Below are 22888 nucleotides of genomic sequence, written 5' to 3' on the forward strand. Positions count from 1 at the left end.
AAACACCATCAATCAAAACCCCTATAGTCCAGAGCCAGAATGCAGGGCACTAGAACAAAGGCAAGGGGACAGTGCCGTGACTTTGCGTCGGTGCCGCTGAGGTCAGTGGCAAGCCTGGACCCCCCGAACCCCAAATACAAGACAGACGAGAGACAAACAGAAAAGCCAACAGTGGTGGCAGTATCCCAGGGTGCACCGGTGTCAGGCGGAAACAGGCAGCGGCTAATGGAACCGTGGCCTTGTTTTCCGTCTCCGTCGCTCTCCCCCGACTCCCCGCTCTGAGAGGCGAACAGCGCGGGAAACCGAGCGCATGAATTATGCAACGCTGTCAAAGCGAGCTATTGTCGGAGGTGGCGGCCATGTTACCGCTCTCTCAGGGGCCACGTTTCTAGCTAGCGAGGCCTGAAAGCCAAGTTTGCCCACGCTAGGAGCTGAGTGGGGGGGGACCAGGCGGCCGGAGGTCCGTCAGACGCGTCGGGGAACGCCTGCGGCGTGGCCAAGAAGAGGGGTGTGGGAGGATATTCAGGAACAGGCCCCTCTGAAATGTAATTACAGCGACTTGCTGTGGTTCTGCCATTTCAGCAGGCGCCCTCTCCAGTGGCCGCTTTATTCTCTCTCCGAACCCCAACCCCCCGCTTCTCGCTCTCAAAGACGTCTCATGTGCTTAGGTAAGGAATATGGGTCACCCAGGTTGAAACCAATTTATTTTGCCTTAAATGACTTTATTGGTTCAAAGTCACGGTGGCGCTGTCGCTGTCTCTTGTATATTTGCTGGGGGATGCGAAATTTTGGAAAGTGTTTGTGAAAGAGTTGGGAGGTGAATTTTTTTTCTTTCTCCCGGAACGTCTTATCACCGAGACTTATTTGCGACTGAAAGTGTTCTGCAACAGTGGAGATACACAAGAACGTAATTTTCACTTCCAGCTGGACGTGGTAACGCTGCCGTTCTTCCAGATGAAGTCCATGTTAACGCTCGGCCCTTTTCTCCCCCTCGCCGCCCGGACAGTTGGCCTGGGTCGCCGTTGGTAACGCACGGTAGCTCAGTGACACATACATTATCATAAGTGTCACGAGGGTCGCGGATCATTTCCTCGCCTGGCTTCTCTTAGTGCTCGCTGGGCCTCTTCTCCTGCTGTGTCAGTGGATTCTGCTCGGCGTCCCGTGGGTCAGTGGGCGAGCGATCGACCCTCCTGAGCGCCGTTCTGTGCAGCGTGACTAGCCCGATGGCTGGGTTCCGGCTTTCCCATTACTTTGAATGATGTCCGCTGGAAGCTGCGGTATCTCCGTCACTTTGTAGGCCGGTGATGTATGTGCCCGTGTCACAGGGATGGTTTTTTTGGACGGCGGACGTGGCAGAGCAACGCTGGTGTTATGACAGCCGTTCTTTATGGGAAAATCAGTCGTCTGTAGTTCGGTCTGGTAAATTTCATTCAACAAGAGTAGACAAAAGAAACATTTAAAAGTCCTTAGTGAAGCTTGAACGCATGTAGACCGAAGATGAACATGTTGCAACAGCAAGAATGTCTGACAGGTATTCACCCCATGGGTTCATGGAATAAATATTGTTAATGCAAAAGTTTTGACTCGGTTTTTGTCACTGATGTATTGCGAAATCCTAATCCACATACAACATGAAAGCATTACACCATAAAAGTCCATTGTAAGAGAAGACAGTAGAGGTGAGGGGAAAATTGATACAGCATAATATTGCGATATTTAACATGGTGATATTGTATCGATAGAGGAACACGAAATATCGATATTTTTGTATAGATATTTAGTCCACCAGGTGGTGCTGTTGAGCGTTATATTTAACGAGGTTATCAGAGGTGAGGTGTGTGACTTCAGCCTCCAGTCCTGTGGATGGCGCTGTACTGACAGACATGGACTTGGATAAAAGGAAATGCAATTTGCAAGCCGTCACGCTTCTATGAAATATTCAGGGCACACAATTTATTCACAAGCTCAATTGAGCAGGCATGATCCATATACACTACAGCAACGGCCGAAACCCATCAACACAAAACGGAAACGTACACTGGACACCGCAAACAAACTAAAAAAATGACGGACTCAGTAGTGCATGTTATTTGTCAGGATTTGTGCCCCTGTAACGCGGGGGAGATAAACACCAGGCTCAGGGACGTGGTCAACACCGTGGAGCCGCGCTATTTCACCTGAACTCGTGAACACATTACATAGGATCTTTCTCTGCCGAAAGAGTGGCCCTCACATGCGATCGCTGGACGAGCCGGTGATTGAGGACTGACTGCCGATTTCCAGTGAGAGCCATACTGCCAGCTGTTGAAATGTAGGGGCAGTAGAGAAACGGGACCCTGCCATAGTGTACAGACAATGCGTCAAACGTGGCCATTGCACTGCAGCTTGCCGACATGCTCACACGTTCACACAGTGTGAAGCTAAAGCTACCATTAAAAGGAGCGACCGTATAATCGGAAGGTCGCCGGTAGGGCTGCACAGTTAATCGAATTTTAATCACGATTTTGGCTGCTGCGATTGTCGATGATATTTACATTTAAATAAACAACCACCAGGGGGCGAACAAAAGCATAGACTGAGTGGCGAAAGCTATGCAGCCTCTCAGCATGCGTCAAAACCACCGCCATATTTGGACGAGGGTCCACACTCATTCCATCATGTATGGAAATGCCAGACTTTTGTGTCACCTACGGCTGTAATAATGATTTAAAGAAGAATCAATGCATAACATTTCATAATGATGATTTTATGTTATCATCTTGTATGTTACGAAATGAAGTGTTCGACAAATAACGTTATTCATGTTACAGACCAGAACATTCGTCTTCCCACCCCACCCCATAGAAAAGGCACAGCTTCTGTTCTGACACCTCCATATATACTGCATAATTAGTTCATTGTCTATAGTTCTTGACAAAATTATACAAAATGCCTCTGTTTATGGACCTGCCCTGTCTATTGACAAAATTGATAAAAAAAATAATTGTCATTATCATTTTGGCCATAATCCTGAACCACTGAGGTGCCACTGAGCAAAGCACCGTCCCCACACACTGCCCCCCGGGCGCCTGTTATGGCTGCCCACTGCTCACCCAGGGTGATGGTTAAAAGCAGAAGACACATTTTGTTGTGTCACCGTGTGCTGTGCTGCAGTGGTTCACAATGACAATCACTTTCACTAAAATGCAGTACAACAGCCAATGACTGCGTGAAAAACAAAAGTTGCTGAGCTTCCCTCAACACAAATTGATCACTTATTTTGTATCCATCTTTATTTTAAGGTATAGTTCAGTTTATTAATATAATTCTGGCTCTTTTTGTATTTTCTTTAATTTACTCAGTGCTCAGTTTCTGTGTGCATACGAACTTTATTTTTTTAGATGTTTACATTTCAGCTCAGTCCTCTAGAAGCAGCACACAATCCTTAGATCACTGCACTTTAATTTTTTTATTTTCAGTCATATGCATTTCATCTTAAATGAAAATGAGCACAAATGTGTTTTTAGTTCCATCACGCGAGACGGTCTGAGAAAAAAATTACTTCCCGGTTGCACCAAACATTGTGGTTGGTGAATGGCGTGTGTGTGTGTGTGTGTATACATATATATCACTATATATGTACAACACAGTGAGGTCTAGAAGACAGTGCTTGGGATTTTGCGATGCGGTGTTGCCAGATATAGCTGTTCAGAAAATACAATGGATAATCAAACTGCTGTTATTTATTTGAATACTGCATTGAATACTTAAAAATGTTTTACATGATAATACATATCACTTTTGTGATAAATCATCGACAGACACGCATATAACTGACCTGCATGATACGTTTTTCTAATATTGCAAAGTCCAAAAATGCTATCAATTGATATTTGTCCAGTATCATGCAGCCCTGTTATCATCACAATGTTGGTAGATGGTAGACAGATCTGGGCCTGTTATAATGTCAGGCACGTCTTTTACAGACAGGCTTCTCAGCGTGGCCCCCATCTTGGGCTTGAGCTGTTTTTTCTTGCCCCGTCCCGTCCTTATCCATCCTGATATGGAGCAGAAAGATGCTATCCATGGATGCCCCAGCGAGCGCAGGTGTAGTCCCTAGACTGTGATAAAGAACATAGAGACACTTCTTCAATGTGCAAAGCACTCCTCGGGACCCTGGGGAGACCAAGTGAAGGATCTCAGAGTCAGTTGTGACTGTTGTGTTTGTATTTTCGGTGTTACTTAACTGTGGCCTGAGCATATCCAGCTATTCCCCCGTGTCCCATTACATTCTTATCTTCAAGGCATCAATGGCCCATCTTTAAGGGCAGTGCACCTGACGGGCATTTCCTCTAGACGGGCAACGCACAGCCAATTTCTCCATTTAGCTGCGTGTGAGTAATTAGTTAAATCAGGTTCTTTAGCGCTTCCCAGGAACAAATACCGGCAGGACACGCGGCCCCTGAGGACTGTGTTGAGTGTCCCTTGTCTAATCCTTCATTATATGATTCCGGCTGCTACCACGCTGTGACTGCCCTGGGTATTTAAATGAGACAAAAAGGAAAGTCTGCCACTGCATCTGAAATGTGCTGAATTTTCAAAAACTGAAACAACCAACACACACACACACACACACACCCCAAAAAAAAACATAGATATAACATACTTCCTGCAGTATCCATAATGAAGGATTGCTTGGGGTTGGAATCTCAAAAAGTGAAACAAAGGGCACTATTTTCAAACCGACGCTGGGTGCAACAACACGTGCTAAGCATGGGACTTGTTCCACTCGTCAGGAATGAGGGAGTAGTGTGTGCTCGAGAGATATCAATCATCAGGCCCCTCCCATTTTAAACTCTTTCAAACTTTTTGCGTTCCGAGTGACAGAAATAATGACACCCCCAAAAGGGTAGTTAGTTTCTTTTCAAGATACTGACAGCTACCCGTCTATTTATGTGAATCCCGAGGACACTTTGCACTAGCAAATAAGCCCCATGTTTAGTGTTCAGCGCTAGTTTGCAAATAGAGCCCATTATCTCTAATATGAACATGCATGATGAAGCATCATTTTTTTCTTCTAATTTGCCGTGATACAATAGCGCATTTGTAAAATCACACGCTTTAAAAGGTTCTGCATCTCAGAAAAGGCATTAGATGCAATGAAAGTGGGTCGGCATGCCGTTCTTTCCTCCTTTATGGATGTGCGTTTGTCTTGTTGAAAACCAAGGTTTCTCTGGGGGTCATTATTCCCGTATTCTGGTCCATTTGTTGTTTGTCTTTAATTCTTGCAGCCGGTCGGGTTGTGTTTTGCTATTGGTTTTTAAAGAGCCGGCGGGGGTCATTAGTGGTATGTTAAGAATGGATTAGCCAGAGTTACAGTGCGTATTCTAATACTCCGCGGGTCGAGACGGCAGTAGCACCCAGACTTAATCAGGTTTCATATGGGCATAGGTGGCGGGGTGGGGTCCTAACTGAAAAGCGGGGCCCTTAAGTGTCAGTGGGAAGGGGGATTTAGGAGGCTTGGGAGATTAGGGGTGTGGATTAATGGTGTTAGATGATCAGTGGTTGTTCTCCTTTCGCGCTGACTGTCTTCGTCTGTTTGCCTACGCAGGGAGAGACGCGGGGAGGAGCCCCGGCCGCGAGGAGTGACGAGGCGCAGCATGTAGGCAGCATGGAGGCGAAGGAGCGTCGGCCTTACTGCTCCCTCACCAGGAGCCGGAGAGACCAAGGACGGGACGGAAGGAGGGATGCCCAGAGGGAGGCGGAGCGGGAGAGGGAAGGCTACGGAGAGCGCCGGAACACCGCCTCCTCGGCCGTGCTCACGCAGAAGTCGTACAGCTCCAGCGAGACCCTCCGCGCCTTTGAGCACAACCCGGCACCGCCGTCGCTCTACGGGCACCGCATGCCTGACATGGTGCCCCGGGAGGCCGAGTGCAGAGGACAGGGTGAGTGTGGAGCGTCTCAGACTGCACTCTTCCCCCTAAAGTACAGAAAACCAACACTAATAAACATTATAAAAATGAAAAAATTTCCCCCAAAATATCTGTCGGTTACTTGCTTGCTAAACATAAAAAAATAATATATATATTAAAGTCCTTTGTAGTGCAAATATCTAGTTTATATAGCTTAAAAATTATATTTCCTTACCAGTACACTTACTCTGATGATGGAGGAAAGTAAAATAACGTTCCTTAACGTTTTTTAACGTTTTAGTACACGGCTTACGTTGAAAAAAGAAAGATTGTTTTATTTTTTTAACGGTAAAAATAATTTCTAACAATTACAAATATGAAGACATACGGTGCAATAGGAATACACATTGATGTTCCGTCAGTGGCGAGTTCCATGGACGTCTTTGAATTGACCCGCCGATCCCGGTTTACAGGACAGACCCTCTCCCTGAGGCAGCTGGGGATATGCAACCCCCCCCCACGCCGCGGGCTCAGCTTCTGCGCCGAAACCGGCCTGTCGCACGAGCGCGGCCGGGTGGACCACATCCAGATCCACGGCGGGCTGACGTCGGAGTGCGCCATGCACCTGTGGGGCAGGGGGCTCAAGGCTCACGGGCAGGTGTCTCACCTGTCCAGCCGCTCCAACTCGGCGCTCACGCTCACCGACACCGAGCAGGACAACAAGTCGGACGACGAGAGCGGTGAGTTCGGTTTTTTTTTTTTCCCCTCACCCTCGACTCGCGGCATGGGATCATTCGGAATGCTTGGATGCTCTTGTGCGTTTAATCAAAGGGTTTCCTCTGAGAGCCAAGAAGAGGCACAGATTCATCAAAGCAAAGTCACATTCAGACTTTTATAGGATAGGGCCCTGGCTAATTGGAGATCGCAGGCCGCTAATTGGGGGAAGCCTTTCTCCAGCGTTGGCCCGATGGAACGTAGCAGAACGTACAGCGAAATACCTGTCCTGCCCGACGGCGTGGGCAGGCGTGGGGCGGGAGCCGGTTCCCATCTAAGATAGCTTTGTTAGCCCTGCTCAGGAATGTTCTAGCGCGCTGGCACAATATGGCAACACTGCTCCAGTGAGCAATTACAATGGCGCAGAAAGAAGCTCCGGTGGGTTTGAAGTGCAAATTTGTTCTTGCAGTCGACTGGAATAAGAAGTGCGACTCTGAAAGCGGAAAGGTGTGAGTCTAAAAGAAGATAATGGCCACGCAGCCATGAAAGACGCTGATGCGCGAGTTGGCTCTGGTCCGTAATTTTAATTTTTTTTTTTCAGTGACTTTAAAATGTTTTTCAAATCTTTCATTACGTTTTTGATTTTAGAAATTTCTTTTTTTTTTTTTTTAACGAAATAATGAAATTTACACTGTGTGGTTTTGTGTGAATTTAATAATGAGCCTCCCATTTTCTTAGGTCTTTTCACAGAAAGCAAAAAGCAGAAATGAATATTTTTGTGTTTTAATTAGAGCACAGTTTTTAGGGAGAATCAAGGCAATTGCTTATTGTTTCCGAGTACCCAGCTTAATTGCATGTAATTAATTGGTAGATTTATTTTCTCAGCACTGTTGCTTCCAAGAAAACTCACAATTATGTAAACATGACGTAGCTATAAGAGAAATGGTATTACTAATAATAACTAGACTAGAAAAACATTTAAATAAATATGTAAAAAAAATGGTTCAATTAAAAACAGATAATAATAATAACTTAAACAAAATCTAATTGAGCTAAAAAATATATTTTGGCTTATAAAGTTTTCAGTGCTATAATAATTAAATCTTTTGTAAAGTTTAATTTGAGAGAGAAGTACAATATATTTTAATCATTATTATTACTTTTGTTCTGCTGCATGACTTTCATTATCTAATGAAGCAGCTGAGAGCATCATGCCTATCGAGGTTGGATCCCCAACCTATTCAGCTCATCACACACACACACACAGACACACACACACAAAATTTTTTTTAACATTTATGTTTGTTCTATTTAGTTTTTACCTTGCATGTGAAATATCTGAGAAAAAAATTCAATGATTTAAACATAATATTCTGTACACGGCATCATGCTGCTGATCTGATGCTGTGGCTCTCATAATGAGGGCAAATGGTGCTCTAACAATACACTGTAAAGCCAGAGGACACAGCTGGACTTTGTCACCTCTGTGTACAGTAAGATTTATGCCTCGGCACCAATTATGAACTGTTTAATTAACAACGCTCTGTTCCTCAGCGCCGTAAAAGGTGGAGGTTGGCGTGCCCTTTGGGAAGCTTTCTTAAATTACGCAGGAAGTGCGCATGGAAAACAATGGGGAGATTAATCTTGGGGGCGCATCAGCTGCCGTAAGTGGGTTAACCTATAAAATTGTGGTATGTGCAATGAGAATTTGTAAATCAAAAATAGTCTGAATAGACCAGCTGTGGTAGCATTTATATGTCAATCGATTCCTGCTTTGTATATTAAAGGCAACGTTGCCCAGCTCAGCTCTGCATCTTTATATGGCCGGAGGCTGAACTCTTTTTAAAAAATTATCTGGAGGCGTGATGTCTGGCTGTGCCATCATTTTTTTCACAAGCCCACATGACAATAGAATATATACACATTTATAGTCTATTAAAAAAACTGCATAAAAAAAATGACATTTACTACAGTCGTGAAATTGTATTTATACGTAAATACAAATGTCCCGCCCATTTTTTAACCTTCTGCTTGAGCACAGAGGGTAATATTCGTGTGGAATATGATAATACCAAGGTAAAAGTAAAGGGCGTGAAGAGTGTGGATACACAGCACCAGGCCATCGAACGTCTCTGAGTCGAAGCGGCTCTTGTTTGTAATCCTGGAAGGGGTGTTACGGCCCCCATTGTGTGCCGAAGAAGTTAAGACATCATCATTACGGGGAACAAAAGTAAAGCGCGGCCTTTCCCTTGTTCTCGAAATGGACCTGGAGTCCCAGCATGCCGCAGCCGTGCACCTGCCTTTTGTCTGTCTGGGCTCACATTATTGGTGCGCCGCTGACCTCCATTAGGGACCTGGTCGGCGCTCAGCCTCTTTGGCCAGAGTCTGGAAACGGGGCTTATGCCCATCTGTACCGTTCTTTTTTAATTGTCTGGCAGTGTGATTGCTGCTGTGTTGTCTATAATTTTGTGTTGAGGCATAATCACTGTAATGTGCAACCTTTTGGTATAGATGTGTGTGTGTGTGTGTGTGTGTGTGTATGTGAACGGATGTCTGTATGTACAGTAATTACATTGATGTGTGCAGTTCATGTAATTTAGAGAACTGGGTGTGTGTGAGTTTCATCTTATTTTGAGCCTGGTTGCAATTGATGATATTTCGGCTGCTTTCTGTGTTTTTTGTACATGCATGTGTGTGGCCTGCGTGACAGAGGTGATACCTGGTGTTGCCACAAGCGCCTGTTTGGTGTGTTAACGCTCCCACTGGGACAGAATGACATAGATGTGTGTGTTTGTGTGTGATGGGTGGGGGGGTCTAATACTCTTGTTCTTCAATTCATGGGATGTATTTCGGTTTTCCGTTATTTAGAGGACAAGTGCCTCCGTGTGTGTTCTAGCTTGTTTGTGTTCCGGAGCTCTGCCTGTGTGTGCTGCAGCTCGAAAAAAAGAAAGCCGAGAATTCCCACTCTTTCTGTGTGTGTGTGTGTGTGTGTGTGTGTGCGCTTGTCAGAAAGCTCCAAACACCTACTCTACAGTGGGGTGTTTAAACAGCCATCTGTTCCTGCCGCTGTCTGTAGCCCATTTCACTTTATCACACCCAGACTCCAGCCAGCCTCCGTCCTGACACCGGCGCGGCCCTCTTCGCGGCCTCCATATGTGCGTTACCCGGTAAAATCTCGCCATGGTCTGGGGCGGGGCCATCTGCGGGGCGTTGCGGAGGGAAAACATCCGGTCAACAGTCGGCATGCTTAAGGAGCTGGCAGCCAAACGTTGTTGCATATCAATTGCACATTTCTTTTTTCATCCTCCTTTTTAGATGGGGCGAAAAAAAGAATAAAACAGCCTTCAAACAGAAAGGCTGATGAGGCGTCTGTTTGATGTGTCCTCGAGGAGGGGGAGCTCTGTCTCCCGACTTTGTGACTGACCCGCTGTTGATACAGACCATGCTATGCAAAACACGGCCCCGCCCTGGTCATACAGAGTTTACCGGCCACTGACAGCAACCCTCCGCATGCCCTGCGCCGTCGGTGTGATGCTGACTGCATGACCCAATTCTCTTCATTTGGAAGCAGCCCTGACCGCAAGTGAGGCGTGAGATTTAAGAGGGATTGATCATGGAACGATATAATCAATTCTGACTATTAAACATGACATTATAGCTCTTTGCCGATATCTGTCGCAGAGGAAACTGGGGGTGAAGGCTGGAGCTGTAATCGAGCGTTAAGTTAGGCCTGACCCGGCCTGAGCCCAAGTCCAGCCATTTTCAACCCGACATTATTGTGGCAGCAAAGGCCGGGCAATCTGTCCGCGTTAAGAGCGCTACGTGTGGGAAATGTGCGTGCTGGATGTAAATAGTTGAATGTTACATAAAGGTACGCGGTAGATACGAGGTTAGGCACCATCTTCGTTGCGCGGTGTAAGCATAAAGTGGGTGTGTTGTACCTTTAGGGCCCTATAAAATCATTTTATTTCTTCCTAAATTCCGTTTTTTTCCATTTGAATTCTTCTGAATTCCTTGTTTTTTGTTACATACATATTTATTCACCTAAAAAATATTGTGGAGTGGGTGCAATCTGACAAATCACTGTTCAACAAAGTGCTTGGGCATTAACTCTTTGCTTTTCTTAACCATTTTCATGTAAAAAAAATATGTGCATTTCACCATAAAAAGAACATGTCAAATAAATAAACATTGGGGATACCTGGAATACAAAAATAAGTTGTGCCCACTTGCATAATGAACAAAATTTTGAATCAGCTGATTTGTTTGCTGGCCCTAGTTTGGGTATTGTTCCACTCTAAATTTAGCACTAAGAGTCAAATTCCGTAATTTTCTGAGGACATCAGCAAGCCAAGCCAAAACGTGTTGTATTCAGCACTGAGAGCCTCTTTGCCATTGATGACCATGCGTTTACATTGCGTTGGTGTCTGAAAGTCACGCCTGAAACGAAAACGTGTGCAGTGGGCTCCAGCGGCCAGAAACGCGTATACACAATTCCGCGTTTTTTAGCGGATTCTGTTTTATTTGTTGTATTCTGCAATTCCGCATCGTGGAAATCATAGGGCCCTATACTTTTGACTCCGCCTACCATCTTGTACAAATAAAAAGCTCTTATTCCAGCCGGTATGAATGTCGAGCGAAAGCTCATCACATTTTTGTAAAGCCCCGTTTGCCTTATGTCAAGAAGGAGTCATTTATACAGTTAATTTATTCGTGGTCCTCAGACTTGCCAGTGCAACCAAGACGTAATCGCCAGAGACTAACCTAGGTTTCATTTCCTCAGCATCCCTTTTCGCATACAGTGGAGGAAATAATTATTCCTAAGGTTTCACAAATCACTAAGGTTTCGAGGCTGTCTCTGTGCAACTTTGAGCTTCAGCTCCCTCCATAGGTTTTCTATTGGATTAAGGTCAGGAGACTGACTAGGCCACTCCATGACCTTAATGTGCTTCTTCTTGAGCCACTCCTTTGTTGCCTTTGCTGTATGTTTTGGGTCATTGTCGTGCTGGAACACCCATCCACGACCCATTTTCAATTTCCTGGCAGATTGAAGGAGGAGGATTTTACGATACATGGCTCTGTCCATTTTCCCGTTGACTGTGGTGAAGTTGTCCTGTGCCCTTAGCAGAAAAACACCCCCAAAGCAAAATGTTTCCACCTCCATGCTTGACAGTGGGGGTGGTGTTTTGGGGGTCATAGGCAGCATTTTTCTTCCTCCAAACACGGCGAGTTGAGTTAATGCCAAAGAGCTCAATTTTGGTCTCATCTGACCACAGCACCTTCTCCCAGTCACTCTCTGAATCATTCAGGTGTTCATTGGCAAACTTCAGACGGGCCTGCACATGTGCCTTCTTGAGCAGGGGGACCTTGCGAGCACTGCAGGATTTTAATCCATTGCGGTGTAATATTTTCCCAATGGTTTTCTTGGTGACTGTGGTCCCAGCTACTTTGAGGTCATTAACTAAGTCCTCCCGTGTAGTTCTAGGATGATTTCTCACCTTTCTCAGAATCATTGAGACCCCATGAGGTGAGATCTTGCGTGGAGCCCCAGACCGAGGTCGATTGATGGTCATTTTGTGCTCCTTCCATTTTCGAACAATTGCAGCAACAGTTGTCACCTTCTCTCCCAGCTTCTTGCTAATGGTTTTGTATCCCATTCCAGCCTTGTGCAGGTCTACAATTTTGTCTCTGACATCCTTGTGCAGCTCTTTGGTCTTTCCCATGTTGGAGAGTTTGGAGTCTGCCTGATTGATTGATTCTATGGACAGGTGTCTTTTATACAGGTGACTAGTTAAGACAGGTGTCATTAATGAGGGGGACTAATTGAGTAGGAGTGTCTAACCACTCTGTGGGAGCCAGAACTCTTAATGGTTGGTAGGGGTTCAAATACTTATTTCACTCAATGAAATGCAAATCAGTTTCAAATCATCTTTTATTTAAAGTTATTTAAATTTCCTTTTGATGTGCTATCTGTCATTATTAAAATAAACCTACAATTAAAATGATACTGTTCTGAGACTTTTCATTTCTTCGTCATTGGACAAACTGACAAAATCAGCGAGGGGTCAAATAATTATTTCCTCCACTGTATATCAAAACGCACCCCCTGACCACTCATCAGAATCATTTAGTGAAGTACAGCTTCCAGTTTCTTAAAACAAGGTGGAAGACTGACCACAGCGAAGCAAGACATGCCAACACATTTTTTTGTTTCTTGAAGTTGTTCAAGTTGTGTTACTTGTTCATGTTATGTATCATAATTAAATGAGAAATGGATTCCTCAATTTTTCCTTCCCTTGTGAAATGTCTGTGACTTTTTCAGAACATTTTGCAAAAGTACATTTTTTAACTACATTTCTTTTTGGGAAACATACCCTGCTTTGAGTGTATGATAATAAGCTCATCCCGTTCCCTACAATATATTATGACATGATCTGATACCACTTTATATGGGGTTTGCCAATACAAGTATGACTTTTATTGCACATTTTAGCCCCAAATTAGTGTCATTGCATTGCACCTAAACAACACTCACAGGTCTCTGTGACAGTACACTTTATTTCATGCTAACATAACTAACCTGTTATTACAGAGCATAGCAGAGCAAATATTCAAATAATACAAAGCCTGCAAGAAAAGAGCGTTGGGATATTGAGCCAAAATGAATGTTCTATAAATCTGAAAATGAAGCCATTTTTGTATTCATTTTGTTTTTGGGAATTGCACAATACAAGCAAGTGATTCACAAGATGACTATAATTTTCACATTTAATGTGTCAGGACAACTCAAAATATTTAATAAAAAAATATTTATTAAATATTTATTAAAAATATTTATTTTGGAAAATAAATGTAAAAATTCATTGAGAATGATACACTGCACCACTAAGATTGTCTGAATGTCGATTATTTGACGGTTTTATGATTCATTTATACATTGCTCAGCATAAATGTGACAGTGATCCAAGACACACATGCTATGGTCACTGATGCATTTCTGATCTGAACCCAGTTAAACACCTTTGGGGAATTCTGAGCATCACTCTCCATCTAGCATATGTCTCCAACTTTTTCATTCCATGTCTAGAAGAATTGATGTTGTCCTTAAAAAATACCAGTTTTTGTTGTTTGCATTACCAAATTTGCATAAACTGAACATTTTGAAGCTACATTATTAACCTTACATTTGTATTCATGAGTTATATAAAACCATACATTTTGGAGATTGTTCATTGAGATCTTGATTTAAATCTTACTTTTCAAAGTGGGTGTACTTATTTATGCTGAGCACTGTAAGTATTTGGGTTCCAGACTGTGCCAAAGGCTGTGTATTTTACACTAAAGTCAATACCGTAATATAGAAAAAATATACATTGATTTATAAAGGTACATAAACTTTATGGCCCTAAAATGAATCACGCTTTTATGACTCCTTCTCAGGGAGAGTTACAGGCTGTAAAATCTGCATCATTTCATTTGGAGAGGACATTTATCATGTAATAAATTTCATGTTCAGTTGCCGGTTTGGCTATAGTCTGCATGGAACGGGGAAATGGGTCATCCTACAAACGACTTGAACCGGTGTGGTTCTGCCATAGCCCAGGGTACAGGCTGGTAAAAGTCAGTTCATTACTATTCTTTAGTTTTACATTCTGCAAACAGGAGACCTGGAACATTACATGGCATGAAATAAGATAGTAGACAAAGCATTAGAATAACAGTGGTGATAACAGTGTAATAACAGTTGTGTACATTATCAGACGTGGCTGCACGTGTATTGTTGAGGTTCTATCACAGTTTCCTTGTTACCATTAACTCATGGCTGTTGTGACATCAGGTATCCTACGGAGAAATATTTCCATGCATGATCATCCGCTGGCCACATTGTTATAACATAAGGCGGAATGACATTTAAATTTGCAGTCAGTGTGCTAAAATTTAGTCAGGTTACATTTTAGCCCAAATCACAGTGTGCAACTAACTGTGTTGTAGGTTCTCATAATTGACCACATCTGTCTATTCGTGTGATACAGAATAGAAAATAGGATAAAATTCTAGTTCTGTTGAAAATCTATCATTCAACTGTGATTGGGGTTCAATGATCATGATTGAATTAGCATGATTACTCATCAGCATATTAGCATTTTGAGTGAAGTGATGTTATAAGAAATTGAGTGACACTGGTTACAAAAAATTTAGTGACATTGGTTACAAAAAATTGAGGAATAATATATATATATATATATATATATATATATATATACACACACACACACACACACACACACACACACACACACAAAGCAGTAATTTTTACACTCGCTCACTATCCATAACCATTTATTCCAAATCAGGGTCACGACTGCTGGAGCCCATACCAGGGCATTGGGTGCAGGGTGGGGACTCACCACTCACACACTCACACCTATGGACATTTGTTGAGTTGCCCTGCAGTCCACCTAGTGTGCATGCCAACATGGGGAGAGCATGTAATCACCGCAGCCACAAAGCCAGAGCTCGGACTCTTATCTTCGAGGTGTGAAGTCGTCGCCATGTGATTCCCGGTTTTCTGCCAATAAAATAATCTTGAGAATGTAGTGATACATGTCATAGTGACCATCTTTTTTTGTCTGTATATACTAGCTCTCAGTGTATGTTTGCTGTCATATATATGCTTTTTTGAATATTGTGGTCTGATGTGTAGGCCTGGGAGGATTATGTCTTGTTGCTTTGGATAAAAGGCATCTGCTGAATGTGTGGACCTTTTGAATTGCTGCATGTCTGTGCATCATTGCTGATATGACGTTTCATTTTTTTATGAGAATGTTGTATTTATCAGCTCTCTTTGTAGACATTTGTTGAATCTCTGATTTTCATTAATCTGTTCCCACTGTGTATACATTGTCCCTCAGTTTTTATGAGCTCCTCAAATGCATCAATATAAGTGGAGGTTTTAAGGGGATTTGCATCTATTGCTGTGCGATATAAGGCTGCATGTGAATGGGGGCGTCTATATTTCACTCTGTGATATATGACTGCCTGGGCATGTGTTAGCTCGGATCCGTTTCCACTCAGCGCCATCGATTCAGCCTGGCCGTAGTGTGCAGGGGTCACATTTGCCCTTGCCCACTCTAAAGGTCGGGCAGATAAATTGGTCAGGTTGCCACTCTGCAGGTATGAGGTCACTGCCCGTTCATCTTGTTACCTGGCTGTATCCTTTTAGTGGCCCTTCAATAGCCGGATTAGTTATTGAGGTCGTCTCGAGGTCGTCCCGTACCTGAATACCCGTCGCCTACCTTCTGATTTCCACTTTGGGATGGCCACCTCGAGTGAAGTTGGCGGGCCTTTGCCATTTACGCTGATCGTGCTGGGTGGGGGTAATTGACTGTTGGGCTGTGATTCAGTTTCAATTTCCTGACTCACTGGACAGATCTCATGATGATGATGATTAGATGATCGTTTCTGGTGAGCCTCCACACATACCTATTCTCCAAGAAATTCACACCCGTGTGCCAGTCAAGGGAACAAGCTCCATTATAATACAATTGATAAGACGTCATCCTGAGCAGAAATGAAATATCACGAGAGAATGTAGACCTCCAGTTTGAGTTCAATGCAGAACAAAACAAAACAAAAAAAGAGATGATTCTGCATGTCAGCTAAAAAAAAATAAAGAACGTAAGTAGAACCTGGGGTGGGATTAACCATAAATCCGAGATGTGCTTGGTCTGACAAAAATAAAGCCACCCTGGCGATCACCGCGGTGGTCTTAAGGATCCCTGCTGCTAATGAGACGGCCAGTCTCAGGTATGACCCACAAAGTTCCTGACGGGAATTCTGTTCTCTTGTGCACGTAGCAGTTCTTCAACAGACCACATGAATTCCAACGTTTCTTTTTCTTTCAGAATGTTCTTTCCGATTGTCTTCAAAACATTGTCCCCCCCCACCCCCACGATGGACTGTGTCATCAGTCTTTCAGAAATGGCTGTAGTTTACAACATTTTCCATGGTTTCTTGCATACATGACATTTATTTGTGCAGAATAAAAGCCTTAAAGCTGCTCCACCAACAAAAAAATCAGTTTTAACCTTTTGCTTTAAAAAATAAAAATAAATTAAAATTCTACTAGGTCGGCTTGCATGAAATAGAGCGAGAGATTCAAAGAGTGCACACTCCATCATGTAGACGTTAAGTCTGGAGTCGCTGAGCGATTGATTTCCCCCTTTTCATCTTAAGCTTGGAGGTCCACTGACTGCCTGGGGACAGAATATCGGTTTCATCTTCATTCATTAACTCTGAACTTAACGTCCTTCTGTTCTGAACATTAAGCTCCGCTCTGAGCTGATTGAGGGAGCGCACACTTCGACATTTAAAGGGTGGCGTTAAAAAACAAGAAGGGGGGGGGGTGCTTATCAGGATGAATGTTAACGAGGGTGGAGGAGAAGAACCGTCATCTCAAGGTTTCTTCCCGAAATCCATCCCCGGCAACAAGCGTGCCGTTACGGCGTGTTAAAGAAGTAATGATGCTGTCAAGGCCCTCAATGACCTGTGTTCCAGGCGAGAGTTTGTAATACAAATTGCGAGTGCAGAGAATTAGGAGGCAAGTATTTTTAACCTAACCCCTTTCTCGCAGGCCCACACACATCGGTGAAATTTGGAGGCCGGCGCGGTTTCACATCTCAGACTTTCTTGCTGCGGGACTCGCGGCGCCTCTTTTCTTAAAGAATTATTTATGGTGCCGATTTTTGGTGCAGCGGTGCAGCGATAGGACAAACAGTTTTCCTTCCAAAAAGCGTTTTTTTTATGAACGCTCTCTTTTCCGAATCCGTTCTCAACCCCACTTGGTCTGAGGACGGAGACGTGATGGTGTAGCTGGCTGGTTCTGGCCGACACGCCGGTGAATAATGCACCAAAAGGCAGGAAACTCCACAAGGGAGGACGAATCCACGGGCTCTACATTAATACAACAGTCCAGTCTTTCAGGGAGCCCTGCTGACATTTTGGCTCTGTCTGTAATAGAGCGCTAACCTTTAAGTGTTGCCTGGAACCGGCCATTTTTCACCCCCTTTACCGCCGCTGTAGGGGATTGTTCTTGCTCCCGACGTCTCCGGGTGTACACAATTAGTCAAAGGCGGGGCAGTGACCCCTGCATCACGTGGCAAGGTGTTTAAAATGCGTGTAGGTGCCGCTAGACTACGGCAAAATCATCTCAGGCGTTTCAGTACTGTCGGGCAAAATTGTAAATTGCACCAGCAAGCAAATGTAGCCTTTACTTTTATTTTTTGAGGAATTTTGCTCTAGAGAAAGTTCACAGAATTAGGAGCTACTTCAAGCCACATGCCATATGTTCCTCTTTGCCACATGTTCATCACTTTATGTTCATCGGTATGGCTTTACATTCATGAAGACCCCCAATTTTAATTGTATAATAGATGCGCCGATAATCTGTCTTCGTAACAGAGATGACGTTTGAGGGGTCTGCTGATGATTTCCACTGATGGAGTGAAGATGTGTTATTACCAGCAAATTCAGTGAAGGGTAATGCTGGAGGCAGGGAGGAGACAGGACCTTGTGCTCATTGTGTGGACTTGTATATAAAAATGTATATAAAATTGGTATAGGTATTTAGGAACCCACGTAGATCAAGTGTTTGTTGAGGTTAAATACGTAGCAGAGTTTCGAGTTTCAGCTTTTCTGTGTGTGTTTTGACGCATTCTTGTGGATGATTGTGGATGATTGTGAAGCCATCTTGTATCTGGGCAACACTGCAGCTTAAATGTGCACTTCTTTATATATATACTTCAAATTTAATGGATGTCGACCTGTTATTCTTGTTCTATTATTTAATGCAGCTTGCACGTAAATAACACGTGAGGCAGTACATCAAATACGGCGCATCCATCAGCTGACTGTCGGCTGTGAAATATGATGGTCCGGACCTGACTGGAACCATGTAATTTCAGTCCCCTCCGAAATGACTGAACTGAACAGATTTTCATGCCAATTTCATCAGGGGCAGTGGTGGCCTAGCGGTTATGGAAGCGGCCCCGTAAGGACAAGGTTGCCGGTTCGAATCCCGATCTGCCAAGGTGCAAAGCTGTGTGCTGTGTGCTGTGCACAATGACAATCACTTCACTTCACTTCATCTTGCATGTGACTCATATAACTCAGAAAAGTCTCAGTTGTCGCTTAGACAAGCCATCAAAATTAGATTCTAATCAACTTCCCATTTGTACTGTCAGCCATTTTTAAGACCCAGTGGTATTATGGGTGACTGGCAGTTGATGAGTGAATGCTTTTGGCATAATGACTTCCAAGTTTTCTTGCAAATTGAGCTGCTTGAGTTGACCACACTTGACTTTTAAAAGAGCCGCCAGGCACGACTGCTTCGGTGCCGGTGTTTGCCATTCAAAATCAAGCTAATCTGTTGCACATAGACAAAAAACCCCAAAACAACTCTAAAGCTACATGAACAGGAAAAAAATGGTCCAACACATCGGCATAGAAAGGGAGAAAATTCATAATCCATAACCCCATTTGAATCGATGCGGTTTTGGGAGAAATGAACCGGTTTAAATAATTTCCCATGTATTCATACTTTCCGCTCACAGTGTGTGTTTTTCATTTAATTAGGATCCTCGACCACCGATGGAGTCAGTTGAGCCTTCCCCTCAAAGCATATTGGATATTAATAAAATCTATCTTGGCGATGTGATCAGTTTTCAAAGCATTTGGCTTCCAGCACGCCCAACTTATTTAGTTACAAAGACCAATTTGACAGTCTGGTCCGATCACATCAGTGCAGAATCCGTGATGGTTTAACATCCGTACGACAAACATTGCATGGACCGATGAATAAACATTGATTATTTGGTTTAATCAAAAATCTGGAAAAAAAAACTCTAATAATTTGATGAATGAATGAATTTTACAATGAATTAATCATGATTAATCCTTGAGACTACATTTGCTGTAATGCAAACATGTTGCTCCTTGATGGCCATGTGTCTCCATTTGAAAGTAGGAAATGGTGTGTTAATGCGTGCATTTATTTTTTATAACATCTTCTTTAGTCCATCCATCCAGTTTCCTTTTTTAATAACAGTGTATAGGCTGGCTGTGATATTTTTATTCTCGCACAGTTTTGTATTATTCTCTCCGCTCTTGCCGGTAAATGCAACAGAGAGTCAGTAGGAAGGTACACGGCGTCCCACCGGCCGAACGGCGAATGCTTTCTGATGCTGCAGGCTATATTCTGTGGGTAAGACGTTATATTGTTTCATACCACCGCTTCCCTGTGAGCCTGTGCTGACTGAACTCGGGGTTCACGCTGTCCGAGGACACAGCCGGGTTCAGGTACGGGGTAGAAAATGCGCTTTTTTCCCCCTCCTCCGTTGTTCGACCGGCCGTCTGGCCTCTCCCATACGAGCTAATTAACAAATGTGTCGGGTTTGATCCTGAATCTCATAAACACCGTCTTATCTCTAAGCCCCCACGCGAAAAGCGGAGATCCCCGGTGTCCTTGGACGGCCCGTGCGACGGAAGGAAAGTCATTGTTTTAGCGGCAGCTTCTGATGATTAGCCGCAATCAGGATATCGAATTTGCATCAATCAGAGACGTGGCACGGCCTCAAAGGTAGCATGTCGGAGCGGCGGTGTTGCAAATGCGCCCGCGCACACACACAACCGGGACATTGATTTTGTCCTGTAGAGGTTTAGGCCCGATGCTTTGATGTGCTCGGGGCGGTGTAATCCAGATTGGACTCATTTTGCTTCAAATGCACAAACACTGAGTGAATAGGTTTTATATTTGCTCCTTCAGGCTCTCGTGCTAAAGCAAATATTTAGTCGGCGACACCCAAAGTCTGTTTGGCTGCTTACAGATGCCATTGTGACAGCTTTACAAATGTGGGGTAAAAAAGAACAGAAAACGTGTTGTGAAAATCTGTCAATTTCAGACGGTGAAGCTTTTATTGGTCCACACAAGACAATTTGGCCGAAAGTGTTCAGATGTGAAGCTTGATATTCCTACATATTCCTTTAACAATTAATATGATTGGTTGTCTGCACCATGTATATTAAGAATACTGTTTTCTTTTTAATATATCAGCGACCCTATTTTTCCTTGTTCTCTGGGGAAAGAAGAACATCATTATGGAAATGTTCCAATGGTTGCGTGGCACAACTGCAACGCTCGAAAGTATGCAGGAGGACAGGAAGCTGGTACTAATTGTAATACAGATCTTATTCAACTACTGCAACAGCTTTGGTCTTTTAATGAAAAGGTTAGATATGGTTAAAAATGGTTTAGTCATAATCAAAGCCATGTTAAAGTGCACAGTTTGCCCAGTTTACATATACATCCGAACAAATGGGAGATGACAACAAGTTCTAATTTGTGCGATGTTTGGATGTTTTGGAATTGGATGTAATTGTATGTTTTATTTTGACCCTCAAGAGAATGTTCACATTTGGTAGTTCATGTGTTCATGTAGCAAGAAATATTTTTATCTACTGTTGTGGAAAAAGTGAATCACTGATCCATCATGTCATTTAGACAGCAGCTGGTCACATGACATGGTACCTGTAAACAATCCCATAAGGCAGAATGATATATTATCATACTGCCCTCAGCCAATCAGAATGCAAGATTGAAAATACTGCAATATATTTGATAACCTCTTTTTTTTAAATAACGTTAAATAATAATTCTAATGCACCAAGGCTCTTTTTATGTTACTTGTTCTTATATTTTGCTAGGCAACTGTAGCCTGTTAGTGAACTACATTTATTTAACAGTTTTATTTAAGATCAGTTTTTTTCTACATTTCCTGACCACTAGCACCAGTGGTTTACCACAAGCTGTTTTATTCCGTCCTTGTAATGCATTTGCAATTTCACTGAATTTGCTTTCCTAAGAGAACAATGGGGCACTAAATCAAAGTGGCTGTAATAAAATGTCATTCACCGTTCATTAATATTTGATTAGAAGCAAGCTTGTTGCTGATGAAACTTGGGGGCCATTGGCCTGTTGTTTTCGCCAGTACAGCACACCAGCGGCTATCAGTGGCTCTTTCTGAATAATGCATCGGCGCAGACAGTCTGCAGTCGGCAATCGCCGTGGAGACTGGAGCTGGCGGTGATTGGCCTGTGGCAGAGGGCACTCAATAAGGAGATGGGAATTCACCTCCTTTGAATCAGAGGCTCTGGCGGTCAGTGCTCTGGCATCACGCTGCTCGCCTTCTGTTGTTGGGCTGCGGTGTAAACACAGATCGGGGCCGGGCCGAGGGACTGAAGGCCTCGTCCGTCACCATCAATATCTCATCTCATCATTATTTCCAAGGACATATTATTTCATTTCTAATCTGATCCAGGGTTAAAAATCCTCTCTATAGTTTTGGTTATTAACTCATACTTTTCCTCTTTCTTCTGGTGCTTTTCTTATCATTTCTCTCTCGCTCTACACCTTTGATTCGCTGTGGAGGCACGGGATGTAAACAGGCCCGGTGTTTGTGTCTCTGGGCTCCTGTGACGCCTCCTGCGTTGCTCACCACGGGGAGTCCGCCCCGGCGTCCCTGTCAGCGCCTCGCAATACTCATCATACCGAGCAGCTGGAGAGGAGGCGAGGAGTGGAGATCAACACCCCCCGTCCCCCAACACGCACACACGCACCCATACACACACACACACACACACACACACACTAACCATTTCAAATACAAGGTTCCCCTCATCCAGAAGCACACCGCCTGCCTATGATGTGAGAAGGCATCTAATAATTTCAAATATATATATATATGTGTGTGTGTGTGTGTGTGTGTGTGTGTGTGTGTGTGTGTGTGTGTGTGTGTAATGTATACACTTGCCAAGTGTTATTGGCTTTGTCTTACAAACAGTGAGAAATCTTAATCTTAAACCTCTCTGGCAACGTCATTACAGCACAAAGAGACTGAGATCGTATGCAGTGGAAAAGGTAGCCAAGGCTCGTTTCTTTAATTATTGTTCCACAGAACCCTACTGCACAAACACACACACACACACACACACACACACACACACACACACACACTCCTCCCCCTCACCGATTCAATTGAAAATGAGCATCCAGCACCATGCACTGGGTGGTGGGCTGTCATCAGCAGGATTTTTGAGGAAAGCCCAGCCTGCCTGGGAGAAGATCAACAGTGCCAAGCAGCCATGGAAGATGAGACACTTTATCTGATATTTATTCCCCAAGCGCCCTCCCGAGTCAAGCCCCTCTTCTGTAGCACCACAATTACTGG

The 22888-nt window shown here is 43.7% G+C and overlaps 1 protein-coding gene across 7 annotated transcripts in view; it reads left to right on the forward strand.

Moving 5' to 3' along the window:
- The window catches only part of LOC114767867 (teneurin-3), a 96300-nt gene that overhangs the window by 6856 nt on the left and 66556 nt on the right, over positions 1-22888 (forward strand). For all 7 annotated transcript variants that reach the window (XM_028959704.1, XM_028959709.1, XM_028959708.1 and 4 more), the window contains 2 exons: positions 5591-5924; positions 6365-6631. In XM_028959704.1, coding sequence (XP_028815537.1) covers positions 5651-5924; positions 6365-6631 — 541 coding nt within the window. In that variant the 5' untranslated portion in view covers positions 5591-5650. The remainder of the gene's footprint in view (positions 1-5590; positions 5925-6364; positions 6632-22888) is intronic.

The sequence above is a fragment of the Denticeps clupeoides genome, chromosome 18 (assembly GCF_900700375.1).
Source record: "Denticeps clupeoides chromosome 18, fDenClu1.1, whole genome shotgun sequence".
NCBI lineage: Eukaryota > Metazoa > Chordata > Actinopteri > Clupeiformes > Denticipitidae > Denticeps > Denticeps clupeoides.